Source organism: Sipha flava, unplaced genomic scaffold (assembly GCF_003268045.1).
Source record: "Sipha flava isolate LNK unplaced genomic scaffold, YSA_version1 42_pilon_pilon, whole genome shotgun sequence".
NCBI lineage: Eukaryota > Metazoa > Arthropoda > Insecta > Hemiptera > Aphididae > Sipha > Sipha flava.
In genome coordinates, this window is record NW_020273159.1 from 33,266 (window position 1) to 60,029 (window position 26,764).

General features: G+C 28.4%; 2 protein-coding genes across 5 annotated transcripts in view; both read left to right on the plus strand.

Annotated features, from left to right (window-relative positions):
- Positions 1-10,788, plus strand: part of LOC112689182 (synaptic vesicle membrane protein VAT-1 homolog-like) — a 21,152-nt gene extending 10,364 nt beyond the window's left edge. Inside the window, exons 2-9 of the mRNA XM_025562758.1 lie at positions 990-1,119; positions 4,871-5,086; positions 8,913-9,052; positions 9,115-9,218; positions 9,308-9,363; positions 9,426-9,620; positions 9,693-9,891; positions 10,608-10,788. Coding sequence (XP_025418543.1) covers positions 990-1,119; positions 4,871-5,086; positions 8,913-9,052; positions 9,115-9,218; positions 9,308-9,363; positions 9,426-9,620; positions 9,693-9,891; positions 10,608-10,642 — 1,075 coding nt within the window. The 3' untranslated portion in view covers positions 10,643-10,788. The remainder of the gene's footprint in view (positions 1-989; positions 1,120-4,870; positions 5,087-8,912; positions 9,053-9,114; positions 9,219-9,307; positions 9,364-9,425; positions 9,621-9,692; positions 9,892-10,607) is intronic.
- A 3,456-nt stretch (positions 10,789-14,244) lies between these two features.
- Positions 14,245-25,099, plus strand: LOC112689198. Of its 4 annotated transcripts, none has more exons than XM_025562778.1 (8): positions 14,245-14,490; positions 14,577-14,670; positions 15,638-17,281; positions 19,771-19,985; positions 20,048-20,191; positions 20,247-20,390; positions 20,483-20,866; positions 21,910-25,099. In XM_025562778.1, the coding sequence occupies exons 3-8, from the start codon at positions 17,107-17,109 to the stop codon at positions 24,994-24,996; spliced, it is 4,149 nt and encodes a 1,382-aa protein (XP_025418563.1). In that variant the 5' UTR covers positions 14,245-14,490; positions 14,577-14,670; positions 15,638-17,106; the 3' UTR covers positions 24,997-25,099. The 4 variants fall into 4 exon arrangements, with proteins under 4 accessions (XP_025418563.1, XP_025418562.1, XP_025418564.1 ...); XM_025562777.1 differs by having other exon boundaries at positions 14,246-14,490; positions 19,768-19,985; XM_025562779.1 differs by lacking the exons at positions 14,245-14,490; positions 14,577-14,670; positions 15,638-17,281 and adding an exon at positions 19,451-19,592 and having other exon boundaries at positions 19,768-19,985.
- Positions 25,100-26,764: the final 1,665 nt, after the last annotated feature.

Here is a 26,764-nt window from a genome sequence, read left to right on the forward strand (position 1 = left end):
CGGGCCTTGCAGCCCTTCGACGCCGCGTGCGGGGTGTGGCTGTGTTTGGCACCGCGACGGCGACACGGCATCCGGCGCGCAATGCCAATGCTTTTAAAATCCGATTACACGCGTCGATGTTGATTGTCGCCGCCGCCGCCTCCTCTCCGGACGGCAAGTCCACCACCACCCCGTACCGCTCTACGTGCGATTCCCAACCGTCGAGGCTTTGGAGCACTGCTCGTCTTGTGTGTATTGTGTACAGCAGCAACGCACCTACGCCGACGGGCGTCGCGTTAAGTGTATTAGGCTTTTAGAATATTGAAAGAACGAAAAAACCCATTTTCGTGACCGCACTTACAATTGGATCACTGGACATGTACCGTGTCTATCGTATTGTTACTGTTGTGTGTATAGATTATTCAGATTGTAGTTTATTGTTGTTGTAGACGTTTCGTTTTGTACACGGTTAGTACTGCACACCTATCCCTGTTTACACGGTTTTTATGTCTTCGTCAAAAAAGCCCCCACTTTTCTATATTCGTTTATCGGTCTGTCCGAAAAGATTCTAAAAAGTCTCGAAAAACTATAACCTGCTACACTTTCTATGGTGTTTTGTAACGGGGTTCGTAAATATAGGAGTTCTTATAATCAACCCATTGATATCAACTGTTTGGTACATAGTATTGTAAAGAATTTGTGTCGTGGTTGGTTTTAAGTCAAATTAAAACGGCATTTATTTTTAGTGTAAAAGATTGGTGTACAAACCTGTTACAAACAATCGTTAGTAACAGTAATTTATGTGAATGCGATTTATAAATTATCATTTCAATTTTTCGATAAATTGCACGATACTCGTTGGATGACGATAAAGCGTGCGCGGGGTTCACGTTCATTTTCTTCCGTTAAAGAAATACCGTTGAAATTTATAGCTTATTTATGTAAATAAATTTCTATTCGTGGAATTTCTAAAAAAAAATTATTTAATCATGTTTTATTTTTGTTTCTAGTGGTTTGAATTTCCAAGATCTTATGGCCAGACAAGGTGCGATTGAATCTCTACCCAAAGCTCCATTCATATTGGGTTTCGAATGTTCTGGCGTGATCGAACAAGTCGGAGAAGGCGTTGAAAAGTTCAAGGTGAGTAAAATCTCGGCTGCGTGCGAAAACGAGAAGCTTATAAATTATATATTATTATTACCACAGTGATTCATAACCCACGACCATGTGTTGCATGTCGTTAAATATGTTACCGGCAAAGTATACAATTTGGACATTTTATACATTGTCCGGACAGTATATAAAATGCCCTACGTATATTGGGCAATATAGATAACGAAAGATATGATTTAATGAAATATGATGAATCGTGAAACATAGTTAAAATAAAGTCAAATTATTACCTGTAACTAGTTTGTTTGTTCTTATCGTATTTTTACAATGGGGATGTCCGCTTGTCCACATATTATACGGGTGTACGTGACATAATATATTATTACTATATTTACTGAATTATAAGTTATATTATATGAAATTGTAGTGATTATCGTGCTGTCGGCTTTTTACCTTTTCTCAAAAATGAACTATTTAGTAATCGTGAATCATTTGTATAGTGCAAGTTAATTCATTCAGTGCGTACCTAACTACATATTCGAATATGGAAAAGTTTAATGAAGATTTAAACAATTTGTTAAAAAAAAAGGTTCAAATACTTCATTTTTTACCAGGTTAAAATTTGATCAATTAATTTTACATGAAATTCATTTACAAAATAATTCAAAGAAAAAGGAACCGAATAATTATAAACTTTTAAAAAAATATGACGTGTTAAAAGTTTCTGATGTTAATAAGTTAATTGTACCAGTATCTGAAAACAACGAAATTAAATATTATGTACATAATAGAGTTATTTGATGTTGTAGATAAGGTTCATTTATCGATTAGACATGATGAACGAAACAGGATGGAACATGAGGTAAATACAAAATATAAAAATATCATCAGAGATATGATTATGCTATACTTAAATAGTTGCAAATCATGTAAAAGAAAAGGAAGCACAGCCAAGAAAGGATTGGTGGTGCAATCAATTATATCTACTGAGATGAATTAATCAATAATATAAATACATGTCGTTATTCATTGATTTATCATATTTCATTAAATCATATCATCTGTGATCTATATTGCCCAATATACGAAGGGCATTTTATATACTGTCCGGACAATGTGACAATGTATAAAATGCCCGGGCATTGTATAAAATGTCCAAATTGTATACTTTGCTCGTAACATATATACTGTATACAGTTTATTATTTCTGTATATATCGGATGTACTGAACTTTACTACGATTCCGTAGGTGTCGTTTTTCTAGTGTTCTTGAATTTTATTGTTATATATTCTGTACAGAGTGCACTCAATTTCCCAGTGTCAAATAATGGTAATAAACAAATTAATAATGAAACGAAAATAATATCGTCGTCATCGCTCACCCGAGTTTTTGAAAAAGATTAATATTAATAATATCTTGTATATGCAAGTCACTTGATACACGAGCAAAAAATGTGGTATGTGTGTGTACAATTTAACTTTGCTTCGTTTAAACTATTTCGTCGGTCGGAACGTCGGTCTTGCATCCTGCGCGTCACATGTACAGAGTACATCATCTATACCTCTATACGGGTATGCCTCGTATATCGTATTTACGTTCCGTTGAAAGATTAAAGAGGCGTATGGAAAAAATTAAATAAATAATAATGAAAAATGATCAACGGGGTTAAATTTTAGATTCACTTCCCACATCATAGTTCATCGCGGTCCGATAAACTTGTCGCTTGATATCAACCGTGTGTCGTTCTATAATAACATGCACGACCGTCAAAAGGGACAAGTTTATATTCGTATTCTAAGGCGGTCTCCATTATGTAAAAATAAGTAGTGTTGAAGGTACGGAACGGCGATGACGACCTTATAATATAATATCATGTGCTTTCAATGGAATCGTCTGTGATGGATAATATGAATACAATGTATGTTATCAACCAGACCTCTAGTGGCATTGCTAACGTGACCACCGACGGATATTTTCTTAAGTGACGGACGTGTTAATATAACTCACGCGCACACTCACATGTAAGGAGGGTCTGGTGTGTGCAGTGCATGTAGCATGTTACAGATAATAATAATTATTCTGTAACCCGCATCGAAGCTTTAATGTACGGATTATACCGACCGCGCGCGTGATGTGGACGTCGTCGTCGCGGTCAATATAATTTAAGAAGAGTGAAAAAACAATTTTTTTTTTTAATTGACCGTTTTTTATGATACTTTGTTGAAGAGAAGAGAGGAAATGCTATCGCGGTCGCCTTCGTTTGTCGTTTAAATAATACGTGTATAGTACATATATAATATAAATGTCGCGGAAGACACTTGTGAGATGGCGGTGGGAGCACATACGTCACACGTGTGCGGGCTGCTCGGACCACAAGAATGTTGCAACAATGTGTTAATAATGACGATAATTGAACCTTATTGGGTTTAATTATTTAATCGGATGTACACACCCGTCACCTATAAATTTCTCAATGGTGGTCCAATGTTATTATTCATATTATTATACATACATTTTATACTTGATAATATCCGCTGATGAAACGAATTAAGTACGACCGAATCGATATTATTGTTCTTGTCCTTCCAGCTACGTTTTTACTCTAGAGTTGTGTTGTTTGTTAAATAATGCTAATTGCTATGTGTCTTTCCATCGCATCGATTGACAAATATCGATTTATACGATACGATGTTGAAAACTTCATTCGTTCAAAATCGTGACAAATGGATGTAATCAGTGGAAAACAAAAATATAAATATGATGCAATATAATTTTACAAATGTAGTAGCTATGCGCATGTATCATCGTGTGGTACGTCGACAAAAAAGATTTATGCGGTGCTAGTAATGTAACAGATGCAAATCGTTAACAAGACGATGTTGATATACATATATATTATACTTGTCGCTTCGGTGATGTAGTTAGTAATTTGATCTGGAAATGGGTATCGGTTGCATGTGATGCCACCACCACCACATTGAAGGAAAAACTAGCAATTCCGTTAAAATGTTATAAAATTATGACTCGATGACTAGTCTGCTTTGATGGCCTGATTCATTAACATAGAAATTACACAATTATGGTATTCGAGTTTCCGTTTTTTCATTTATTACACGAATATTACACTTGTCTTTCACAAGATTTGAATTCTTTAACCACTTTTATATTTTTTACACGCGTTTTGAACCCTTATCATAATTAAAACAAATTTTACTATTACATTTTTTTTAAGTAATGAACGTGTAGATCATTTATATGATGGTAAATAAATATTCTTATGTTTTGATCAAAATTTAAGATAATATATTTTGTTTTTAAAATGTATAAGAATAAGTTGATACCTATATCTAAACTAAATTAATGTTGTTGATAATATTCATAAAAAAATATGAAATTCTAAAGAGGATTTAACTTCTCTCGCCTCTTCTTGTATAATTATTGCCCACAGTGCTCTTAAAAATACTCTTTTCTATATTTAATTTTTTTTTTTTTTTTGTCCGACAACCAGTTTCTTTATGTTGATTATTATATAACGAAAAAAGAAGTTCTCCCACGTGCAAATCGACTATCTAAATAATTATAACAAAAACATCAGTATTATTATTATACATTCTAGGGAAGGTAAGATACTACGTGTATATATAATTCGAAAAACGAATATATTTTTTTTCTTGTTGAATACTTTTTATTAATATTATGTAACGTCTTCTACGTGCCCGTCTTAACAACGATGATTGTATTAATATGTATAATAATAATTTTCGTGTCGTGTTTCAGATCGGCGATCGCGTCGTTGCGTTGCCCGAATGGCGCGCATGGTCCGAGCTCGTGGCCGTGCCGGCCAAGAATGTGTTCGCCATACCCGAGGGCCTGAACTTCGTGGATGCCGCGGCCTTGGCCACCAACTACATCGTTGCCTACGTGCTACTATTCGAGTTAGGCGCCGTCAAACCTGGCAGTAGCCTGATACTACACTCGGCTGGCGGTGGTGTGGTAAGTTCGATTTAACATGCACGACAATAATAATGAATTGAATAACATCGAACGAATTAAACAGTTTTCTAAAGACATTGCTCTGTACTAATTAGTTTTACGTTTATTTTCAATTGTATTATATTTATATAAATTCAATTTTATATATATATATATATATGTGTGTGTGTGTGTGTGTATAAATATTCGATGGCATATTTTGAGTGTGGGGCCAGATTCTCCGTGTGTTTTGTTATTATTCGATAGAAACAAGCAGATGAACACACAAGGGAGGGTTAGGGGTTCACCCTCTCCAGAAATTCAGGAAAGTTATTAAATATGTTTTTATGGAGTAAAAGTGGTATATAGATCATACATGTATGAAAATGTACAACCAAAAACCCCCAAAATATTTTTTTACGCATGCGTCTGCAGGCAAATATATATGATATATTTAAATATATTTATTTGGTATCTTATATTATTTATTATCTTCCTCTTGGAAGATATATAAATACACCACTGTATATATTTATATGTATTATATTATTGAAAATTTAAACAATAATTACTCGTATAATTAAATAATTAATTGGTAACTACTAAACTATAGTCCACCTGCCAAGGCTTTGACTTTAAACAAATAATCATAATAAGCTATTTTTCAAGCGAAAGAGTACACCCGTTTCTGCTGCAATGCATCATGCATTTGGTGATATGTTTTACTGTACGCGCGGTCACATTTGTCATTCGTTTCTACCCAACTATGTATTACAGTGAGTTGCAAAGATTATGAGTCAGGGGAAGGGCTTCTATTATTTCTTGGTGCATAATTGCTAAAATAACAATACACATACATTCATATTAGACAACATCCCACGTTTAATACCAACACTAGTTAAATATTATTATATATTCACACTATAAAAATTAATCTTTGAAGACGGCTGAACCCTCCTGTAGCTTCATCTTATTACTGACATATTATATTAAACTTCATACGCGTACTTGTTGTGTCAATACGTGACGAGACTGGACCATCTATTTTTGTTTCGTTATATTTATTATTCGTCTGAAAAAATTGTGCTATTCGGTGACGTGTTTCAAAACATTTGTCGTCAATATCTCCTTAAGTGCACCATAGTTAATAATTTAATCGAGTGCTGAATCTCAAAGACTTGCATCACGCGTACTTTCCACTCATAATAAAATCTTTCTCCTGTGTAGTATACTTCATAGATTTACAATTATTATTATCTGCATTTTACTAAATATTAGAATAAATAAAATTATTATTATTAAATTCTATGCAGGTACTCCATCTTACTCTAAATTAACTAATTATCTATAACAAGTATGGCTGATCACTGAAATAAATTCTATTACGCCATGCAATGTTAGTTATTATTACTACTATTCGTAAAGTAATCAGAAAATACTTTTTTCGAGGTAATAAATCATCAAACCATTATTACGTACCATCTTTATCCGATTTTGGTATCTAGACTCCTGAACATATCTCTCATATTATTTTAAGGCTGTTGTCTCACGAACTTAGTTGTTTCGCCTGACGGAGGAATGTGTGATTTTATATGGTTTCTGTATAAAGGGGTGAAGTTTGGTGGTAAACTTGTGAAACTGCGGCTGATAATTCAGCAGGAGATTAAATTTTCGGCATGGTGCTCGAAAAATATACAATTATACGAATAGTGTGCGCATGAATTTACTGTTTTGACGGTAAACCTACACGAATTTATGAATTAAAGTTACTCATGTCGCGTTCTCATCCAAGCATAATATTATGTTTGAAATTTCATATATATTATATAATTTTGAAATTCTTTCTATTGAGATATAATAAAAATAATACACTATTTATATCACGTTTAGGAAAATAATTTTTGCGCACTAGTGCGTGTTTACTCAACGTCATTTATATTTAATCGTAATGGTGTGATCAATCGATTTTGAATGCTCTCTCTTTGTAATGTTTTCTCCGTTATTAAATGATGTTGCGTACAATTGTCAATTCAGTCATTAGAAATTTTACGACTTCCACATAACTTGCTTTTCAGTTATATTGTTTGCGTTTTCGATAATATTGATGTACGGACGTAATTATGTAATCGCCCAATTAGAATACCAATGAAAATTGATAACCTTTGATAAGAAGTTAGAAAAAGGATAGGTTAAATTTACTTAAATTGAACAATAAATTCAGTTTTTTTTTTTTAGATGAGTCTCATTATTTGTTATTTTTTGACTATAATTTATTTTATACGAACTTATCTCGTTTTAATACAACCTATCCTTTTAAACATATATTAATATGTATTTAGTATATGTTACCATATTGGAAATTTACTTTTTATTATTTAAATTATACAGGAACTATTTTTTATTCATTGAAAAATAAACATCACATCTGTACATATATACAGTAAATGTCACTTATTAGGAACACGGATTATTGATAAAATTTTATTGTTGATACACAAGTTTGGGGACGGATTGACCGTATATTAAAACATTCAAATCAATCGGTTTATTGAAACAACACATCGGTTATTTATAGCATTTAGGGCCAAGGTCGATGACGAATTCCAGTTATTTGGTGATAACCAATGTACTGTAATTACAATGTACATTGTTTTATGTCATGACGATCGAAACTAATCGAACTCTTGGAAAATGTATATGAAAGATTGGATCGATGTGGACTTACATCTCGGGTTGCAGAGAATCCAACAGAAGAAAATATTGACACTAACAACGAAGAAGAAAATAGCGAGGCACCCTCATCTAGTAAAGCTATATTATAGAAGCTCTAAGTGTCCTCAGGAGAACAGTACAGTATCATGCGGATGATAAAGGCTTTGGGGAACATTATTCTTACGAAATCATGTTCATCAAGTTATTCGACTCAAAAAAATGGACAATGCTAAACACATGTTTTACATGGCATTTACATTTTTTTTCTTCACAATAGATATTTTTTTTTTTAATTATACATTTTTTCAAACTAAATAAGATCAATCAGTTAATTGACATATATCACCTTGGTTGAAAAATTTTCCTAATAAGTGGCTTCTACTATATTATGAAATATTTTATTGAATTATGACAATTCATTTTTGATAGTTAATATATGGACTTGTTTATTCTTTATATCAATCTAGAAAATATTATCTCTTTTCTTTTGACGAATCAAAAAATTTAATTTTGAAATTCTAATTATACTGATGTAAATACCCGAATTAATAAGTTATAATAATAACTATATAAATTAACTAATAACTAACTGATTTGTTTCTTTTGTCTTTTATGAATTATTTTGTGTATTATTTATATTTTGAAACTTATTACTAGAAGTTTAAACTTGGAATAAACATTTAATATTCTTTTATAAATTGACCTTTGCTACTGCTAAATTCATAAATATAATTATTTTAAAAGTTATACATTTTTTTTCCAGTTTGTATAATTATGTTGAATTATTTGATTTTGTATTGTTAATAATTGAATAATTTTTTGTTATTTAATTGAATTGCGATAACTTAAAAAATATTTCAACATTATAAACAACTGATATTACGCATATAATAATAATATTTAAAACTACTAATAAAATAAACTAATAAACTACTAATAAATTTAATCGATACAGGTTTTATGTTTTATAATTTTAATAACATTTTAATGTTATAATAATAGAAATTATTCGTCCTATACAGAAACCTATACTTACGTTTTTAAACATATTTCTAAATTAATTAAGAAATATATTTTTAAAACCTTATACAATTAACTATGGCAATAAAGAAGAAAAAAACTATTTTATTTGTAGGGTCAAGCAGTTGCCCAACTTTGCAAAACCATAGATGTTACTGTATTTGGTGTAGCATCGAAATCTAAACATGAAGCCTTGAAAGGAACCATTGATCATCTTTTGGAACGTGGTAGTGATTATGCTGCTGAAGTTAGAAAGTAATTTTACTAATATAATGAATACTGTTCTTATGTTACTAAAATATATATTTGACTTGTAGGGTTTCTCCAGAAGGTGTTGATCTCTTTTTAGACTGTGTTTGCGGAGAAGAATGTAGCCGTGGATATTCTCTGTTAAAACCAATGGGAAAATATATTTTGTTTGGTAAATATCATTTTTCTAGTTAATTTTTTTATTGTTTTGAAAAATTCTTTAAAAATGTATTAACTAATGCAATTTTTAAAACCTATTAGGTTCATCTAATATTGTTACGGGAGAAACAAAAAGCTTCTTCAGTGCTGCTAAATCTGTAAGTTTTAAGAAAAAAAAAAAATTTTCTTGAGTTATTATTTCATTTTTTTTTTTTTTTAGTGGTGGCAAGTGGATAAAATTTCTCCATTAAAATTGTTTGATGAGAATAAAACTCTTATGGGATTCAATTTAAGAAGATTGTTGTTCCATCAAAACCAATCTGAATATGTGGCAAAAATTTTTGACAAAGTAATTGGTTTATGGAAGGATGGTAAAGTGAAACCGGTTATTGATTCTACTTGGGCTTTTGAAGATGTAAATATTTATTTTTTAATATATCCTATTATACTAAGTATATATTTTATTGATATTTGTAAATACTTTTAGGTGGGTGAGGCTATGCAAAAAATGCATGACAGAAAAAATATTGGAAAAATAGTTTTGGACCCAAGCTTGGAACCCAAACCAAAACCAGCTACGCCAGTTAAAGGGAAGTCAAAGAATGCTGATAAAGAAAAGGAAAAAAAGGAAGAAGATTCTTCTGCTAATGGCACTTCTACTCCTGCAGAAGCTTCAAGTCCTACAAGTATTTTTATTTTTATTTATTATACTGGTTAAAAGTTTTAAACTAAACTGATAACAATACTTTATTATTAATTATTAAATATGGATTCACTTAACCCTACAATGCATGATATATATATTTTTTAATTTAATTTAATTAATTAATTTTTTTTTTAATTTTTATTATAATAAAACATTATTTATATTACTTTAAATAGTTAAATGATATTATTTCTTATTGATTTTAATTAGCCACATCTATTCAATTTTGAATTTATTGAATTATTAAAGAAAAACAATGTTTATATAACATTTCTGTCTGGCTATTAAAAAATGATTTAATTTAATTTTAAAATTAATGTAACCATAAAAATTTTATCAAATTTAAATAGGTTTTTTCATCAATAATTATTATATAATATTATTTTAATTATTAGAATAATAGTAAATAATGGTTAGAGTATTATTATCAAAATATGTTCTATTGATTTTCTGTGTGTGATATTATTGAAGTATTTGAGTTTATTTTATATCGCAGCTTAAAGTATATTTTAAATGAAAACAATTTAATGGTTTAGGTTATTTTAGCTATGAACTTTTGTTATTAAATAATGTTTTATTACTCGACTCTTTTTTTTAAATTAGTTTATTCTTTATCTTGTTTATATTAAAAGAACATAACTTTATAATAATAATTTCAATTATTTAATGGTAATTGATTTTATTTATATTTTTCAGCTAAAGAAAAAGAGAAGGAAAAAGAATCAAGTTGAATGCATTAGTAAAAACATCATTCTCAACAATTACTACCTACTTATTTAATAATAATAATAATAATAATAATAATAATAAAATTAACTTCTCATTAGTGCTTTTTGTGTCTTATTGCACTTTACAATAAAATACCAATTTTAGCCTTTTTTTAGCAATATTTTAATATTTATTTCAATCATTTTAATGATGAAAAACTTTTACAATTATAATTAGTCAAATGATAATAATAATAATAATAAAAAAAACTATATTAAGGTTTTGATTAATGATATAAACAGTTTTATCTAAGCCACAATTTATTATACTGTGCTAATTTATTATTACTAAACGTGTACCAAATATTATGTATACTTGTGTGTTAATTTTTATATAATTTTTTTGGTTCGTTTTAATCGTACATCTCAATGCATTTTCTATTATATTAAGCATTATAATTATTATTATTATTATTTTTAGCTTAAATTTTAAGTTTTATATTATACTAAAACATAAAATGATTTATTTTTCCATTATTTTTTTATATACAATTTTTAAACTGAAACATAAGGGAGTTACATATAGTAATATATTTTAAATTTATATACACATATTATAATTAATATATTATGATTTATGTTGATTGGATGAATTCTTTTTAAAAAAAAATTAAATGTGTGCGCTAGTGTGTATAATATATATTATATCTATATATACACACATATTTATTTATTTATATGTGTATTATTATTACTATTATTATTATATATTATTTATTGTGCTGTTTAAACTATTAAAGAATATATAAGTATAATATATTTATATATGTATATTCAATAACTATATTATGAAAACCGATATTTAATAAAAAATAAATATATAGTGACTATATAGTAAAATAATATATTAGATATAACTATGTATGCAGCTTTTGATTGGATGTTCTATTGTATAATATTTTCAACAACGGTATTCCTACTATTTTTATTTTTAACTGTTGTAACTCCAGTATTTTTAAAATAATTTAAACAAAGTAGGTACATATGAACTGTATGAGAACATTAATGAATACAACACCATTATAGAATGATGGTGGTAATTAATTCATAGAAATTAAATTCATTGAACAAATGACTTAGAGAATTTTCCATGTACGTTTTTTGTTACCCCATTAGGTTTATTAATAATTTGCATTTTCGTTTTAAAATAACTTATGATTCTAAATTTTTTCAATACGAATATTAATATTGTTTTTAGGGATACATAAGAGTTCTGTAATACAAATAATGGATTGTACTATAAACATATAATAGTGTTGTATGCAAGAGAGGATTCAACATCTATTTCCGGTTAGGGCTCTTAAAAGGAAAAATTATATAATAGTTCATGGGTGTCTTGAAAGCTTAGTTCTTCTAAATATACTTTATTTTTAATACTATGGTTTTTCCATTGGGGGGTGACAATTGCCTCCAGTGTCCCCCTGGATCCATTCATGATTTTATGAATATTTAAAATACTAATCTTACAATGTCTAAATTATATCTTATATATTATACTTGTATTATTTATAATTAAGCTATTATTAAGCATTTATTTTTATTATGTCAGTAGTATGACTGCATTTCTGCTTACATTTTTTCTTCAATTATGTTTTTGATAGTTGCTTCAATTTTTTAAAAATGTTCTAGATACCTAGTTTTTATCATAGGATTGTTAGATTTTAAAAGCACCAAACCGAGTAGTACATTCTTAAATGACTTTTTTCATACGTCGAGTAAGACAGAAAAGGAGTGTAATTATATACGGTGTGGAAATCTTAAACAAGAGTCATATTGATATTTAATTAATAATATAATTATTTGATATTAAATTCAACTACATACTTCCATCTGGGCATTAAGTGCCCCGAGACATTTCTTTGGGACATAGATCACGATATCCATTATGTTCCGGCCAAGCCGTTATAAACTGAACAAGATTTTCGGTTTTATAACAACCAGAAATTCACGAATGCGTTGTTAAGCAATCTTATCGTATCCACTGGCATGCAGTACACGATATTAATTGCTTTTCGTGTCATCTAGAAATAAACGTAATCGTTCCATTAAAAATGAATATCGTGTCGTTGAATAAGAATCGATTCAATGAGGCAATAAATGTTTCTAATCACATAATATTACGTATTTACGACGTGCACCTAATTAATCGGCGATCGTACATATATCATAGGGTAATAAAAATTATTATGATTTTGCACTACATATTGAGTAATAGAACAGCAATAATGATCACCAGGACTCGTAAGTACATGCATTTGCATATCAATCTTGCAAAGTTGTATTTAATGCTAGATGACACAGAAATCCATTTCAAGGTACCACGGTTAAATATGTGAAATCTTATTTTGCATGTTTTTGTTTATTTGACATATTTATGCATATTTCTATTTTATCGGGCATATTATACAACATTCTATTAGAATCTATCAAAAATCTAAATGGAAAATATATATAAAATTAAAAATAGAAATTGTACTATCTTTTCTTTTTTTTTATATTCTTAATACTCGGACATTTAATGAATAAATTTGTTCCAAAAGTTTCAGATTTAAAATTAATTACTGACAAAGACGTACATTATACACAGTTCATGAAGGCTCAAGAATAGTTTTAAATACTATTTAAAATCTATTTTTTTTTTTAATTATGAGAAAAAAATAAAATATAGCTATAAAAAAATTGAATAAATAATTTATGTAATTTCAAAAATTATTTATGATTTATTTAAGTAAGCATTTTTTAAGTGCATAATTTTAGATATTTAGTGCATATAAATGCATATTTTTAACTTTTTAAGGCATATTTCAAAGCATATTTTGCCAATTTTAAGTGCATAAATGCATGCTTATTTAGGCATTTTTTAGGACATGAACTTACGAACACTGATGATCAATAATCAACCACCATTCAAACATAATATTGATTATTTGGTAATCGAGTGTTGTAATTATTATTGGCCTGCTCACTGCAGAGATTCATTGTAGATGACGAGTGTAGTAGCCATCTGATTTCCATTTAAAAAGTTTTCTATGCATTTTTTTTTCAATTACACTCTATTACACTGTCAAATTCTAAACATCTACTTATTTTATAAAAACTGACGTTTAAAAATGTTCGTTTAATACTTATAATTAATCATTTATTTTTATTTATAAACTATTGTTTATTTTTCTACTCTCATGCTTATTGTACTATATGCGTACATATTGTTTAATTTTCTAAATAATGAAAAAAAAATATTCGTTCATCACATAATGAGTTCAAACGTATAAATAAATCCACGACAATAATAATATGATAGCGACAATACATTATTATGTATCTAAAATCTCTCATTTCCTACGGAAATTGAGTGTTCGTGGTGCTCAGTTCTGCAGTTATAATTGATAATCGTGTTGTATAATCGACAGTCTTTATGCGTTAGTTACGAGTGCTTGTGATTGTACGGAGCTTGATGTATACATTTGTGGCATCGAACGAACGACCAGATCGATTAAAAACGAACCGTGTCATACACTCGTACGTAATTTTTTTTATCAGTGAGTACAAGGCTAGTGTGTAGCATCGCAATGAGTCGAACGTGAAGTGATTTCAATCGTATTATTATACGTGAAACCTAGTCGAGAACATATTTTTTCCGCTCATCGCCTGCATTTTTTTTTTTCAATTACATTTTAGCGCACTATTTCGAGTGATCTCGTGGCCCAAAAGTCTTAACCGCATTCGTGTCGAATCCTAGAATGTAATTTATCAACGTTGTTTGTGCACACATCATACGCAGTTGTACCTACGCACGACGGAAGTTTATGCCTGTAACATAGTCGCAGTTTTTTTCATTATTAATACATGATAACTTGTTATTTTGAATTTTCAACACGTTGAAATGATTCTTTTTCAGTTCGGTAAATGTACGTCAAACATGTTTCGTCAATCAACGTTTTCACTCTCTGTCTCTTTCTCTTTCCGTGGGTTAACACTCGCCAACGAATAAGGTAAAATCATTTACACACAAATTACACGCAATCAATGATGGGAGTGTATTAACATGTTTACTAATTGTATGCTCGAAGTCTGAGAAAAATACATTCTCTAAATTATTAAAATACAACTATATAGGATTTTTAAGGCTTTTTAGGGTTCGGGGCAAATTCGGGGACCCCTCGTTCATCATGATAATAAACGAGTATGATAAAAAAAATATACACCAAGCTTACAAAATATTGGTTAAATGTTAATTTTCCAAACCGCAACCGATCAAGGTCATTTAAATACATTGATATAATAAATTAAATTTTTAACAACTTCTCAACAATGTATTATCAGTTACCACATTTATTAAGAATGTAATTTATTCCTATATAATTATAAATATCCATAGAAAATAAGAACTCAGGAGTTGTTGCGTCGATACTTGGATGACGAACTTTTAAGTAAATTTGGATAATAAATGTCATTATTCACACTCCGGCAATAACCACAATAATTTACAATTATAACTATTTAAAAATTAAAATATCTGAAAATGTAGCCTGATTAATAGCGCTCAAATGCAAATTTAAATTAATTTTATTTAATTAAATGTATTAATATTTCATAAAGAAAAATAGCTTAGAAATATTAATCTCCAATGGGTAACACCGAGTATTTCTAATCAATTTTGACTTTAAGGAGGCTTCTTAATAACTTTTCTAGACCGAGGACTGGGGTTAAATGGTCCTTTTGTCTCCTCCCCTGATGACGGTCCTGTTACTATGTATTAGTACTTGGTATCTAAAATTTAATTTCATAGTCTGTGATAATACTCCCAAGTTTTCGATATTATTTCAGTATTTTTCTCGGAAAATGATTTGTAATAAAGAATCTTTGCTAATATTACTAGTTCCATACGATTAAAAATTAAAAAATCTATTCAGTTATAGATGCAATTGACACGTTACATATTTGGTTAATTTTTTACAGAAATATTATAACAAGCGCCCACGTGTCAAAACCATGTCAATTTAAAAAAAATGTGCTTTCAAAAGTTCAGTGCTACAAGCACGTGCCTATTATAGTGCTTGCGTGTAAACACGCCACTGGTCAGTCTTATTACGGTACACATATTCCAATTAACTAACTGCAAGCATATACTCGAAACAATTTCTGTAACATAACGATCCGGTATCGTAACGCCGCCGTTGCGTTTGCCGTGTCATAATATTTTTATTTTATTAACAAACAGCAACGGAACGTGAACGATGACTCAAGGGCGGCTGTGGCGACTCGCGAAATCGCATCAGCAGTTCGCGTGTGTAAATCATCAGTAACGTTTAAATAACATTCGACCAACGCCGTGACTAATGTAATTAACGTTTACTGACTTACAGTACCTATATATAATTCCAAATGATTCGAGCCACCTGAAGATCGTTAAAAAATGATGTACACAATTATTTTTTACGTCAGGGTAAAACAATTGAATAAAATTTAACTATTAACAGTACATATGTTGTATATGGTTCACCGTACAGAAATTATTAGATTTATTAGACGGGTACCTAATCTGCTAGAACGTTAATAGTTTCAATCATCATACTTTGAAATAAATCAATTAACTGTTAATCCTTTTTAACGTGCCGTATTGGAAACAGTTCCTTAGCAAACTGTTCCATTTTTGTATTAGGTTTCAGGCGTTTCAGCATATCATTTTTCCAAATTTCTTTTCTGTTCGTTTAACAATTGATAAAACGAATTAATAGAAATAATTTCGTTGACGTATTTCGATTAAATATAATTGTATGTATTAACAATGAATTACAATTTAATTATAAAATTGTTCTGATATTTCTGAAGTCTCTACTCAGTAAGGCATAGGCAAGTAAAACCATGAACAAGTTAACTTAGGGCTTCGAGGGTTCAGGAACGTAAATAGGAGTTCATATTTTTTTGCCTGGAGGGGGAGCGATTATCCTTCTTCAAAATTATTGGGCTTAAATAATGTTCATTAAAGTGGTATACACCGTAAATCATAATTTATGGTTACTTAAATACAATACATGGGAAGGGTGATCACTCCTACCGCCCCCCTTAAATTACGTTCATGCGTTGATGGAGCTCACGAATTAAGATTCGTAGTCGTGCACAAATTATAATTGCGAAAAGACGATTTTAAAATATTCTTTACGTTTTTCGTTATTGGCTACACTGTTACACATTGCCACACTGGATTTATCAAACAAAACAAAGTATCTGATAACACACTTGAATAAAAGAAAATAATAAATAAAAATCGATAAATTTCGTTTTTATTTGAATATAATCCTATACTTTGTCGATGAACCTACTACTTAACTATTAATAATTTCTCAATGGCAATGTTTTCGGATTTTAACAAAAATTTTAAACAATTATTTTAATTTATTGCACTTATTAAGTGTATTGTGTAAAAGATGGAAAACATCAAGGGACTAACATCAACACAACCGAAATCATTGAACGAACACAACAATAACAAGGAAAATAAGTTGCATACATTGAAAGAAGCACCAAAAAAAGGATTGGTTCAGATCAAAGAATCGTTTAAAACATTGAAAAATGCTAATAAGCTACCAGTTGTTTTTAAAGGTAAACACAACATTTCAATCAAATTTATTTAAATAAATTATTATTTATTATACATAAATAAACTCATAACGTTTTATTGATTATCAAATATTTTTAATTATTATATTTTTTTACTTATTAATACTACATATATATTTGCATTTTATTATTTAATTAATTTATCATTAAATGTATATATTTCTATAATTTAACTTTTATTATATATATAATGCATGAATTTATAATTTAAGAATGTTATTAATATTTTGATATTACATTTGTAATTCATGTATAGAACTTATTAAACGTTTGCAATAAAATACAAAACTGAATACTAAATAAAACTTATAATAAATTAAGAAAGAAAATAAAAATGTAATAATTATTTATTTCAGTTTTTAACTTTCTCATGATTCTTTATCTTGTGGTTAAAAATACAGTTGTATTACATGTGATTATAGTTTTTATTATTTTTTTGACCTATTTTATTATAACTATAACTAATGGGTAAAAACTTAAAATTAATACTAGATGTATTAAATAAAATATTATATGCATAAATTACAACAAAAAAAAAAAAAAATAATAATGTAGTAAAATTAAATTGAAAAAAATTAATCCATATTAAATCTGCTATTAATCCATTATTTTTATTCTTAGAAAAACATTTTTCATTTGACTAGTGTTAAATTAATATTATAAATATTGATAATTTATAAAAAATTAAATTAATTAATTAACTACAGTTAAATTATAAAATTAATGTTATTAAATGAAAAATGTCTTTTTTATCAATATTCAAAAAATAGTTAAAAATTATATAGTAAATTATTAACAGGGAAGTATTTTTATTCACTCTAACAGTGATAGGACTAAAAACTGTTAACCATGTAATATGGTATTATGGTCCGTAAATTACTTTTATTTAAATATCTAGTAAAATGTATTTATTTATTATAATACATTTATAATTATTTATAACATTCAGTAGCGTATGTTAAAATTTTGTGTTAGGGATAGATTCAATTATTTTTATAAAGTAAATATGTTTGTAATAAAAACATTTAATTATTATTAAATAACTGCAATAATGATAAAAACCATTTTTATCGTTATACTTTAATACAAGTTATGACATATTGTATTAAATATTCTCTTTTTCTGTACTTACTTAATAGTTCATTTATGATTTTTGAATTCATTTTTTATTGCAATCTTATAATTGTAAATATTAGGTATATTATTATAAAATAGGTATAATACATTTTAAGTTGGCCATTAATTTAAATTTCTTTTTGTCTTGGATCGAAATCAGGAAATTTGTAAAAACACCTCTAATAACATTACAAAACTATTTTTTTATTAGTTTAATGTAATAAAATCATACCTATAGAGTAATTAAATACTAAAAATATTAAAATTCTTAATTAGGTTTGAATTATTGTTTTTACATAAGTAAAAAGCGAGGTAAAAAGTGTATTGACAATTCAAAACGGTAAATTAATCTTCAATGGACTTGTTCGTTGAGTTTTAAGTTAGTGATAATTTAAATATTATTTTCCTATTACTACCTATATATTTCTGTTTGACCTATTAAAATAATGTTATAATTTTTTTGATGGAGTACAAGAATATCGAAAACAGCCTTTGCCGTGTACTCATGTCAATGAAAGTTACGTTTTACATTTGTACTTCTATATAAGTACAGATTCCACAAAATTGTGTATGCAGTTCCTTTAGTAGTAGCGTTGACCATGCGACGTTTATTTAGATCAGTTGGCTAGAAAAACAACCAAAATCGACAAGTTGAGAGTTGAAAATACGTGATTATTTACTGAGTACTGACTACAGTCTTAGAAATGCACGTGTTAGTAGCGCGTACACATCCGAGATCAGACGATATTCTCACTTATGAATTTACTATACGTGACTAAAAAAGTTCTTGTATCAAAACAATTTATCATTCCACTAAATTATTTAAAGTTAAATAGTGTTTATCTATATTGATTGTTGGATAGAAAATTAAAAAAACAAACGAACACGAAAACTTATTGTAGGTATATATAGCGTGTAGCCGAACTTTCTCGCTACATTGCTGTACAGACTGAGTAATATTGATTAATTTCGTCTCTGGGTGGATGGTCTGTCACCCCCACCGGGCGGCTGTTTTCGAGTTTGCCTATAGTCGGAAACATTTCCGAATGTTCAAATGAAATAAATTGTAGATCGTAAAAAATTAATTTCATGTAATATTTAATTAAAATTGCGTAATATTCGTGATTTTTATTTGGAACCATGCAAACTCTTAGAAGAAAAACCAGTCCGTTTAAATGTAAGTTTTCCAGTGTTTTTTTTTTTTTTAATGCCAATCTATAATAATGTTTATTGTTTTGTACTTTTTTAACATTTAAATTTTATTAGCAATAGTTGATAAAAGTCGTGTTCTGTAATTAATGCCTTTTGTGGTGAAAATATATGTTATTATTTACTGTTATTTGTTTTTGTAGCAGATAAAGGTGGTGCAATACGATTTATGGGAGATGGAGTTAGTTTTAAAGCTAAACTTATTGGCATATTGGAAGTCAGTGAAGCTCGAGGGGATAGAATGTGCCAAGAAGCGTTGTTTGATTTAAAGATGGCTATTCGGGCTGCTGGAGAACACAAACAACGTATCACAATTAATGTAGCTATTGATGGATTAAAATTGAGAGATGAAAAGACTGGGGTAAGTTAAAATATTTGTTATATTTTACTACTTTATATTAAACTATATTCAAAAAATTACAGGATTGTTTATACCACCATCCAATACATAAAATTTCATTCATAGCACAAGACATGGTTGACTCTAGAGCGTTTGGATACATATTTGGTTCTCCTGATACGGGCCATAGATTTTTCGGTATAAAAACTGATAAAGCCGCAAGCCAGGTAATGTTATATAATTTTTTTTAAATTTGTGTATTTCTAGTAGTTATATTTTCAGGTTGTTATAACCATGAGAGATCTTTTTCAAACAGTTTTTGAGTTAAAAAAACAAGAAATCGAAATGACTAGACAGCAACAAATTATGAAAGGCAGTGGACTCTATCTAGAAGCGCTTGCTAGTACAACATCAAAAACTGACCATGTATGTCTATTTATTTTTATAGTGTAAATGATTTTATATATATATATATATAATTATTTATGTTTTGATAATTTTACATAAATGTATTATAGATTAGTTGTAATGATGATGGCTCTAAAAGATTCAACCGTGATTTATCAAGTTTGGAAAAATCTGAATTTAAAAATACAATCCCAAATGCCAATGATCTTTTGAATTTGGAGCTTGAACTGAATAATCTTCAGCAAGGATTGTCACAAATGGATAGTATTACTCCACCATCAAGTGATCCATTTGGTGATTCTTTTACTAGTATTCCAACTGTATTAACTAAATTACCACCACCACCTAGTTTTGGAGAACGAAGAACACGAAATAGTTCAGCAACTTCAAGTGGACAACCTGAAAAACATTGGTTTGATAAAGAAACTGAAAGTATTTTTAGTCTTACAAATCCTAGTGAAGTTCGTCAATCTCTACAGTCATCTGATTTTAAGGTAAATTATTATTTTCTCTATTTGAATTACTTATTACTTAGTATGTCATGTGAAAACATAGAATTTGATTATCTTTTTTATATTAGGAGATTTTGCAATTGATATATATTCGTCAGACACTGTATAGAAAATCCATTAAAATATTTAATATGTAGCTTTTATTTTTGTAGTGACATATTTTTTTAAATTTATCTATATGTTATTATTTCAATTTTACATTTATATTTATAATATTATATTTTAACATATTTTTTATATACTTTTAGTTACACTTATTTTACATTTGAGTTATAGAAACTTCAAAGAGGAAGAATGAAAAACAATTATAATTTTTCATATAAATTATTATTATTAAAATAAAATTGAAGGAACTCAAAATCTTATTCAGGTTATCAAGTTCTAGTTATAACATAACTCTATATTGAGGTATTTCTTTTTTTTTAATTTGATTATGATATTTTATTTTAAATTCATATAAACTTTTGCATACATTTAAATAATAATAAAGTTTTAAATTTTTAGATATCATTTGTAAAGTAGTATTTTAATTTTAAAAGGTTAATATTTTTAATCTACTCAATATAATGTTGAAATTAAATTTTCATCTACTATATAATTGAATTAAAATTGGATTGGTTCAAAACAGAATATAAGATTGATTATAATTTGTATAAAAAAAAAAAAAATAAAACATTTCTCTACTTATCTGACTCATTAATTTTAAAGTAATAATTTTCATTTAGAGATTGCGAAGGTTGCAATTTTCTTAGATAACCCAATACATACACACATTCTTATACACATATAAATAAATATATATGTATTATGTATATTTATTTTAAATAATCATTATAATTAATAAGAAAAATATTTATTTTTTTCATAGTTAAATTATTTAATAAATCTATAAAGAATAATGGCTTAGTGTTTTGTATTGATTATCTTATAAAATCTGATTTTAATTTTGAATTTTTATAATATTGAAATTATTTTTAACAATTGCATAATAATGGTTTAGTTATATATATATTTTTTTTTTATAGGTCAATGAATCAGTTAATCGTACAAGCCCAATTAAGTCTGATGCATTTGATGTATTTACTGAACTAGATCCATTAGGAACTGGTCGCAGTAAACCATATGTGGATAAGAAAGATTTTTTTCAAGAACTTAAGAATCCTCCTAAAAAAATACTTAATCAACTTGCTGGACATGAAAACGAAAAAATCTCAGAGCAACAACCTCAAAATTTACCAACTAAAGCTGTTAGCCATTCATTTTCTTCCGATCTGTCATTTAAAGATTCTGTTGGATTTATTGAAGATCCATTTAAAAATGATAATTTTATTAAATCTCATGATTCAAATTCTGTTGAGATGGAGTTTGCTGATTTTTCTTCATTTGAATCTCTTAAACCAGTTTCACCACAGTTGCAACATAAATCTCCATTGTTAAAAAGTGATAGTTCATCATCACAAAATTCTGCTCAAGGATTGTTAAAAGTTTCCCTTCCACCTGAAACACAAAAACCATACAATATTTCTTCATCCCCTAAATATAATTTAATGTCTAAAAATAGATCTAAGTTAAAAATGAGAAAAACTCCTAGTCCAGATTATTATAGAAATGAAGATCCAATTTCACCTGAAGATGATTATGCCATTATGAAATTGATGACATTACCTCAACGAATAGACGTTGCTCCTGAACCTCCACCAAGACCGTCATCTTCATTGGAGCCTCCACCTTTACCACCTAAAAAACAACAAGTATCTTCTAAAAATGTAAAACCAATACGTACACGGAATAACCATTATGATTATATAGAAAATTATGTAAGTTCCTATAGTTTACCATCTACACAACAAGATAATGAAGCTCCTCCATTACCATTGCCATCTAGAAAACCAAAAAATGATATTAAGAAAAAAAAAGAAGAACTGGATTCAGAATATTATTTAGTACCAGTATCAGTGAGAAAAACTAGCAATGAATCAAAATCAAATGGGTCTACTTCATTGGATATTACATTAAGTCAATTAACTAAAACAGGGTTTAGTGATTTAGCAGATACTTTAAGAATATCTCCTACTTCTTTGTCAAAGATGACTTTAAAAGAATTGACTTTACGATTGTCCAAATTAACAACTACTAATGGTAATGAAGAACCACAAAGTGTTCTTAAAAAGACTGAAGAAGAAAAGAAAGAACCTGAAAAATCTTTATATGATAAATATGCAGTATTTAGGGAGTTATTAGATGAAGAAAAAACTGATACTGGAATTAAAGAAAACGATAAATATGCAGCCTTGAGAGATATTCCTATGAAAGATGAAACTTATGAAGAAGAATCAGCAGAAAACTTTCCTATTGAAAAAAATCATAACAGTAATATTTCAGAACAAGCTATTGAATTAAATAATGATCAAGTATCTTCGAATAAAGATGAAAACGTTATTGATGAAGAAGTGGTTGAAATTAAAAATGTTGAAGACGACCAAGATGATGATGAAGATGATGATATAGGTGGAAATGATGATGAAGATGATGATTACGAAGAACAAAATCATGTTATTAAAAAGGAAGATGTAAAAGAAGCAATAGAATGTGAAACTATAAAAGACTCTGCTACAACAACAGTTATAGAGAATCCTGAACTGATAGAAAATAATGCAAGTCAGAAATTATTCGATAATTCTCAATGCTGGGCAACTTTTGATGTCGAGCCAGAAACTGCCAAAAAAATAACTTCTCCATGGTCTACACATGATCAAGAACAACCTATTCCTAAACCAAAAGTAAATTTAAAAAAGGTATCTTCAAACCGTAGTAAATGTTCATCTAGTTGGGATGATTGTGAAGAGTCTGAAGATAATTGGGATAATGCCAAAAGAAGTCTAGAAAGTTCAATTGAAGATTTTCCTCAAACTGAAAATGGCTGGAGTGATGGTGAATCTATGTATGAGGATGAACCTTATTATGGAAGAAAACATAACAGAAGAAGTAATCGTAAAATATCACCTCGGCATCGTGAACCATCACCATGGGATGAAAAAACTAGGTATAGTGATGAATGGGAGCCTCCATATATGTTTCCACCACATTGGAGAGTACCACATATGGATGACGAGCGAAGAAGGTCCTCAAAGGATGATAAAAGACGTATTTATGCCCGTCCTGATATAGATAGAAGAGTTCAAAAAATACCTTCTACACCCAATTGGGATGATGAAAAATACCAAAGGCTCATGTATGAAAGACGAAGAAGATACTTGGAAGAGCAATATAATTGGGATCGATATGGACCACCAATTCCAAAAGGATATAAGAATTACCCTAGACCGCCACCTATTGATAATAGTGACGATGATGATATAAAAATGCGGTATAGATTACCAAGAAAGAATAGATATATATCCACAACAACACCCAGAAAACCAAGAAGATCATATCATCGGCGGAGTGAAGGTAGTGATGAAGAGCGTAACATTCCACCTAGAAAACCTTATAGTCAAGAAGAATTGGACTTAAGCGAATCTGAGCTCGAACAAAATTGGTCTAGAAGATCAACAAAAAAATGGTCATTGAAACGTAATCAAACTTCTCCTTTTGATGATAACTTCACACCTGATAGTCCCGATTCTTCATTATTTACCAAAACAGTGAGTACTTGTTCTGATTTGGGATACCTTACTAAACCATCTCCGTCCACTAGTTCAAAAACTAATAGAAATGCTAGAAGACCAAAACGATCTGATAGTGGTCATAGGTCTATTGATTCAAACTCGAAAATTGAAGCATCAAAGCGTTCTCCATTTGAAGATGATTTTACACCAGATAATGCTGCTGCTAAAGGTAGTATATCTAGTGAATTCAGTTTTAAAGATGATGATGTTTTTACGGCCAAAGAAGTTAAAATTCCTCAAGAAGAGATATCAAGTTCACCTAAAGAAATGAAAAAATCAGAGTCTATTAATATATTTGCTAGAAATACAGACCCATTTGAAGATGATGAATTTTTTACTCAAGAAGTATCCAGTAAACCAAATCTAGCTTCTTTGGAAGAAGCTATTTCAGACCGTGAAAGTGAGGAATGGGATAAAAAGCCTGATCGAACTAAAAACGAATGAGACTATCAATATGTGGTCCGGCCTAAAATAAAGGGGGCCACTAGTAAGTTGAGAAAAGTTTTTAAAAAATTTAACAAATTTGTGAACAAATTATTTTAATGATATTTTTTAATCCTTATACTAACCAATAAACTACTTTTTTTTTTTGTTTAGAAACTAATAGAATTATTTTGTATCTGATAGATGTTTGATTTTTTAAGTTTGTAACTTTGAAACGATACTTTTATTTTGTACACGTTATTTTAGAACCAGTTTTAATTATTATTTTTAGAATCATCTGAGTATTTTACAAAATCTGCTTCATATTCAATATCATTGGAATTTTAATTTCAATAAAGTTTAATTTTAGTAATATTTGTTTTCAAATGTGTGCAATACTAATATTACTAATAATATCACAGCTATCATGCATAAATTAAATAAATTCATTGCATAGATTAATATTGTACATACATAAAATATTATGTTAGACATTTTACTGTACTATTATTATTTTATATTTGAGTTGACTAATTATGTTTCTGTTAAACTTTCTATGTATAATTTTGTTGAAGTATCTTTGTTATACGTTAAATATAAATTAATTTAGTCTACTAAATTTGACAGTATAATTCAACATTTTTCAAAAATATTGTGTACTTAATCTAATACTCTTAGTGTAAAATGTATTGATGTTCCTTTAAATAGTATTGTGTTTTGTGAATTTTTTTTTTTTATCATAATTTTTAAAAGAAATCACTGTTGTTTTAAATCTTAATGATCATTTAATCTGATTGTATAAACAAGAAACAATAATAATATTATACATGTGTCATGTTAAATATAAGTGGATTAAAACATTTAATAATAGGAAATTATTTTTATTATTTTTTTTTTAGTGCCATAAAATTAAGTTTAATTGAAACTTAATCATTTTACCATTTTTTTTTTAATTTTTTATTGAAAATCTAAATTGTTGATATTTTCTAATCCACTTAAGTTTTACATTCCACATATTATCTTAAAATTACTGTAAACTAATGTAACGTTCAATTCATTATTGGAAGAAATTTTCAGAAAAACAAATATAAGTATTTCAGAACTTGGCTATTTAAACAATTTACATGAATGTTATTTGTGTAACATTAAAATCTACTTATTTTTTGTCGTATTTGTTAACCAGTAAACACTATCTATTTTATGTTTTAGTTTGTAAATTTAGTTGATTGCATCTCATTTTTATATTGAAAAATATTGTGTAAAAAAATGTTTAGATGCATTATGTTTTTGTCCAAAAAATATTTGTTTTGGTCAAATTTGATGTTTACACAAAAATAAACATTTAGGCATAGGGTGAGCCATTTTACCACCATATAATATGTGTTTTATTTTGTTTCTTGATTCCCGTTTAAATAATTTGCCTACTTGTTTTTCATTCATTCTATGCCAAAATGGTTTTATCAGTGGCGCCGAATCTTTTTAATTTCACTGGGATAAATCCTATTTGTAGATAAGGTACTCACCCAATCACCAAAAAATCATAATTAAACAGCAAGTATTATAATATAATATTAACTACAAGTATTTACTATCTTGTAATTACCTAATATTATAGAATATTTTATCATACAATAATAAAAATAATAAATATAGCACTCATTAAGTCACCCGCCTACTAACCCACTCATCACCTAAAAAAGTTCTGGAGTATTTATCCCACTTACCTTACGTGTTGGGCACCACTGGGTTTTATTGTTTCCGAAAGTGGACATGTCCAGTTCAATACCTA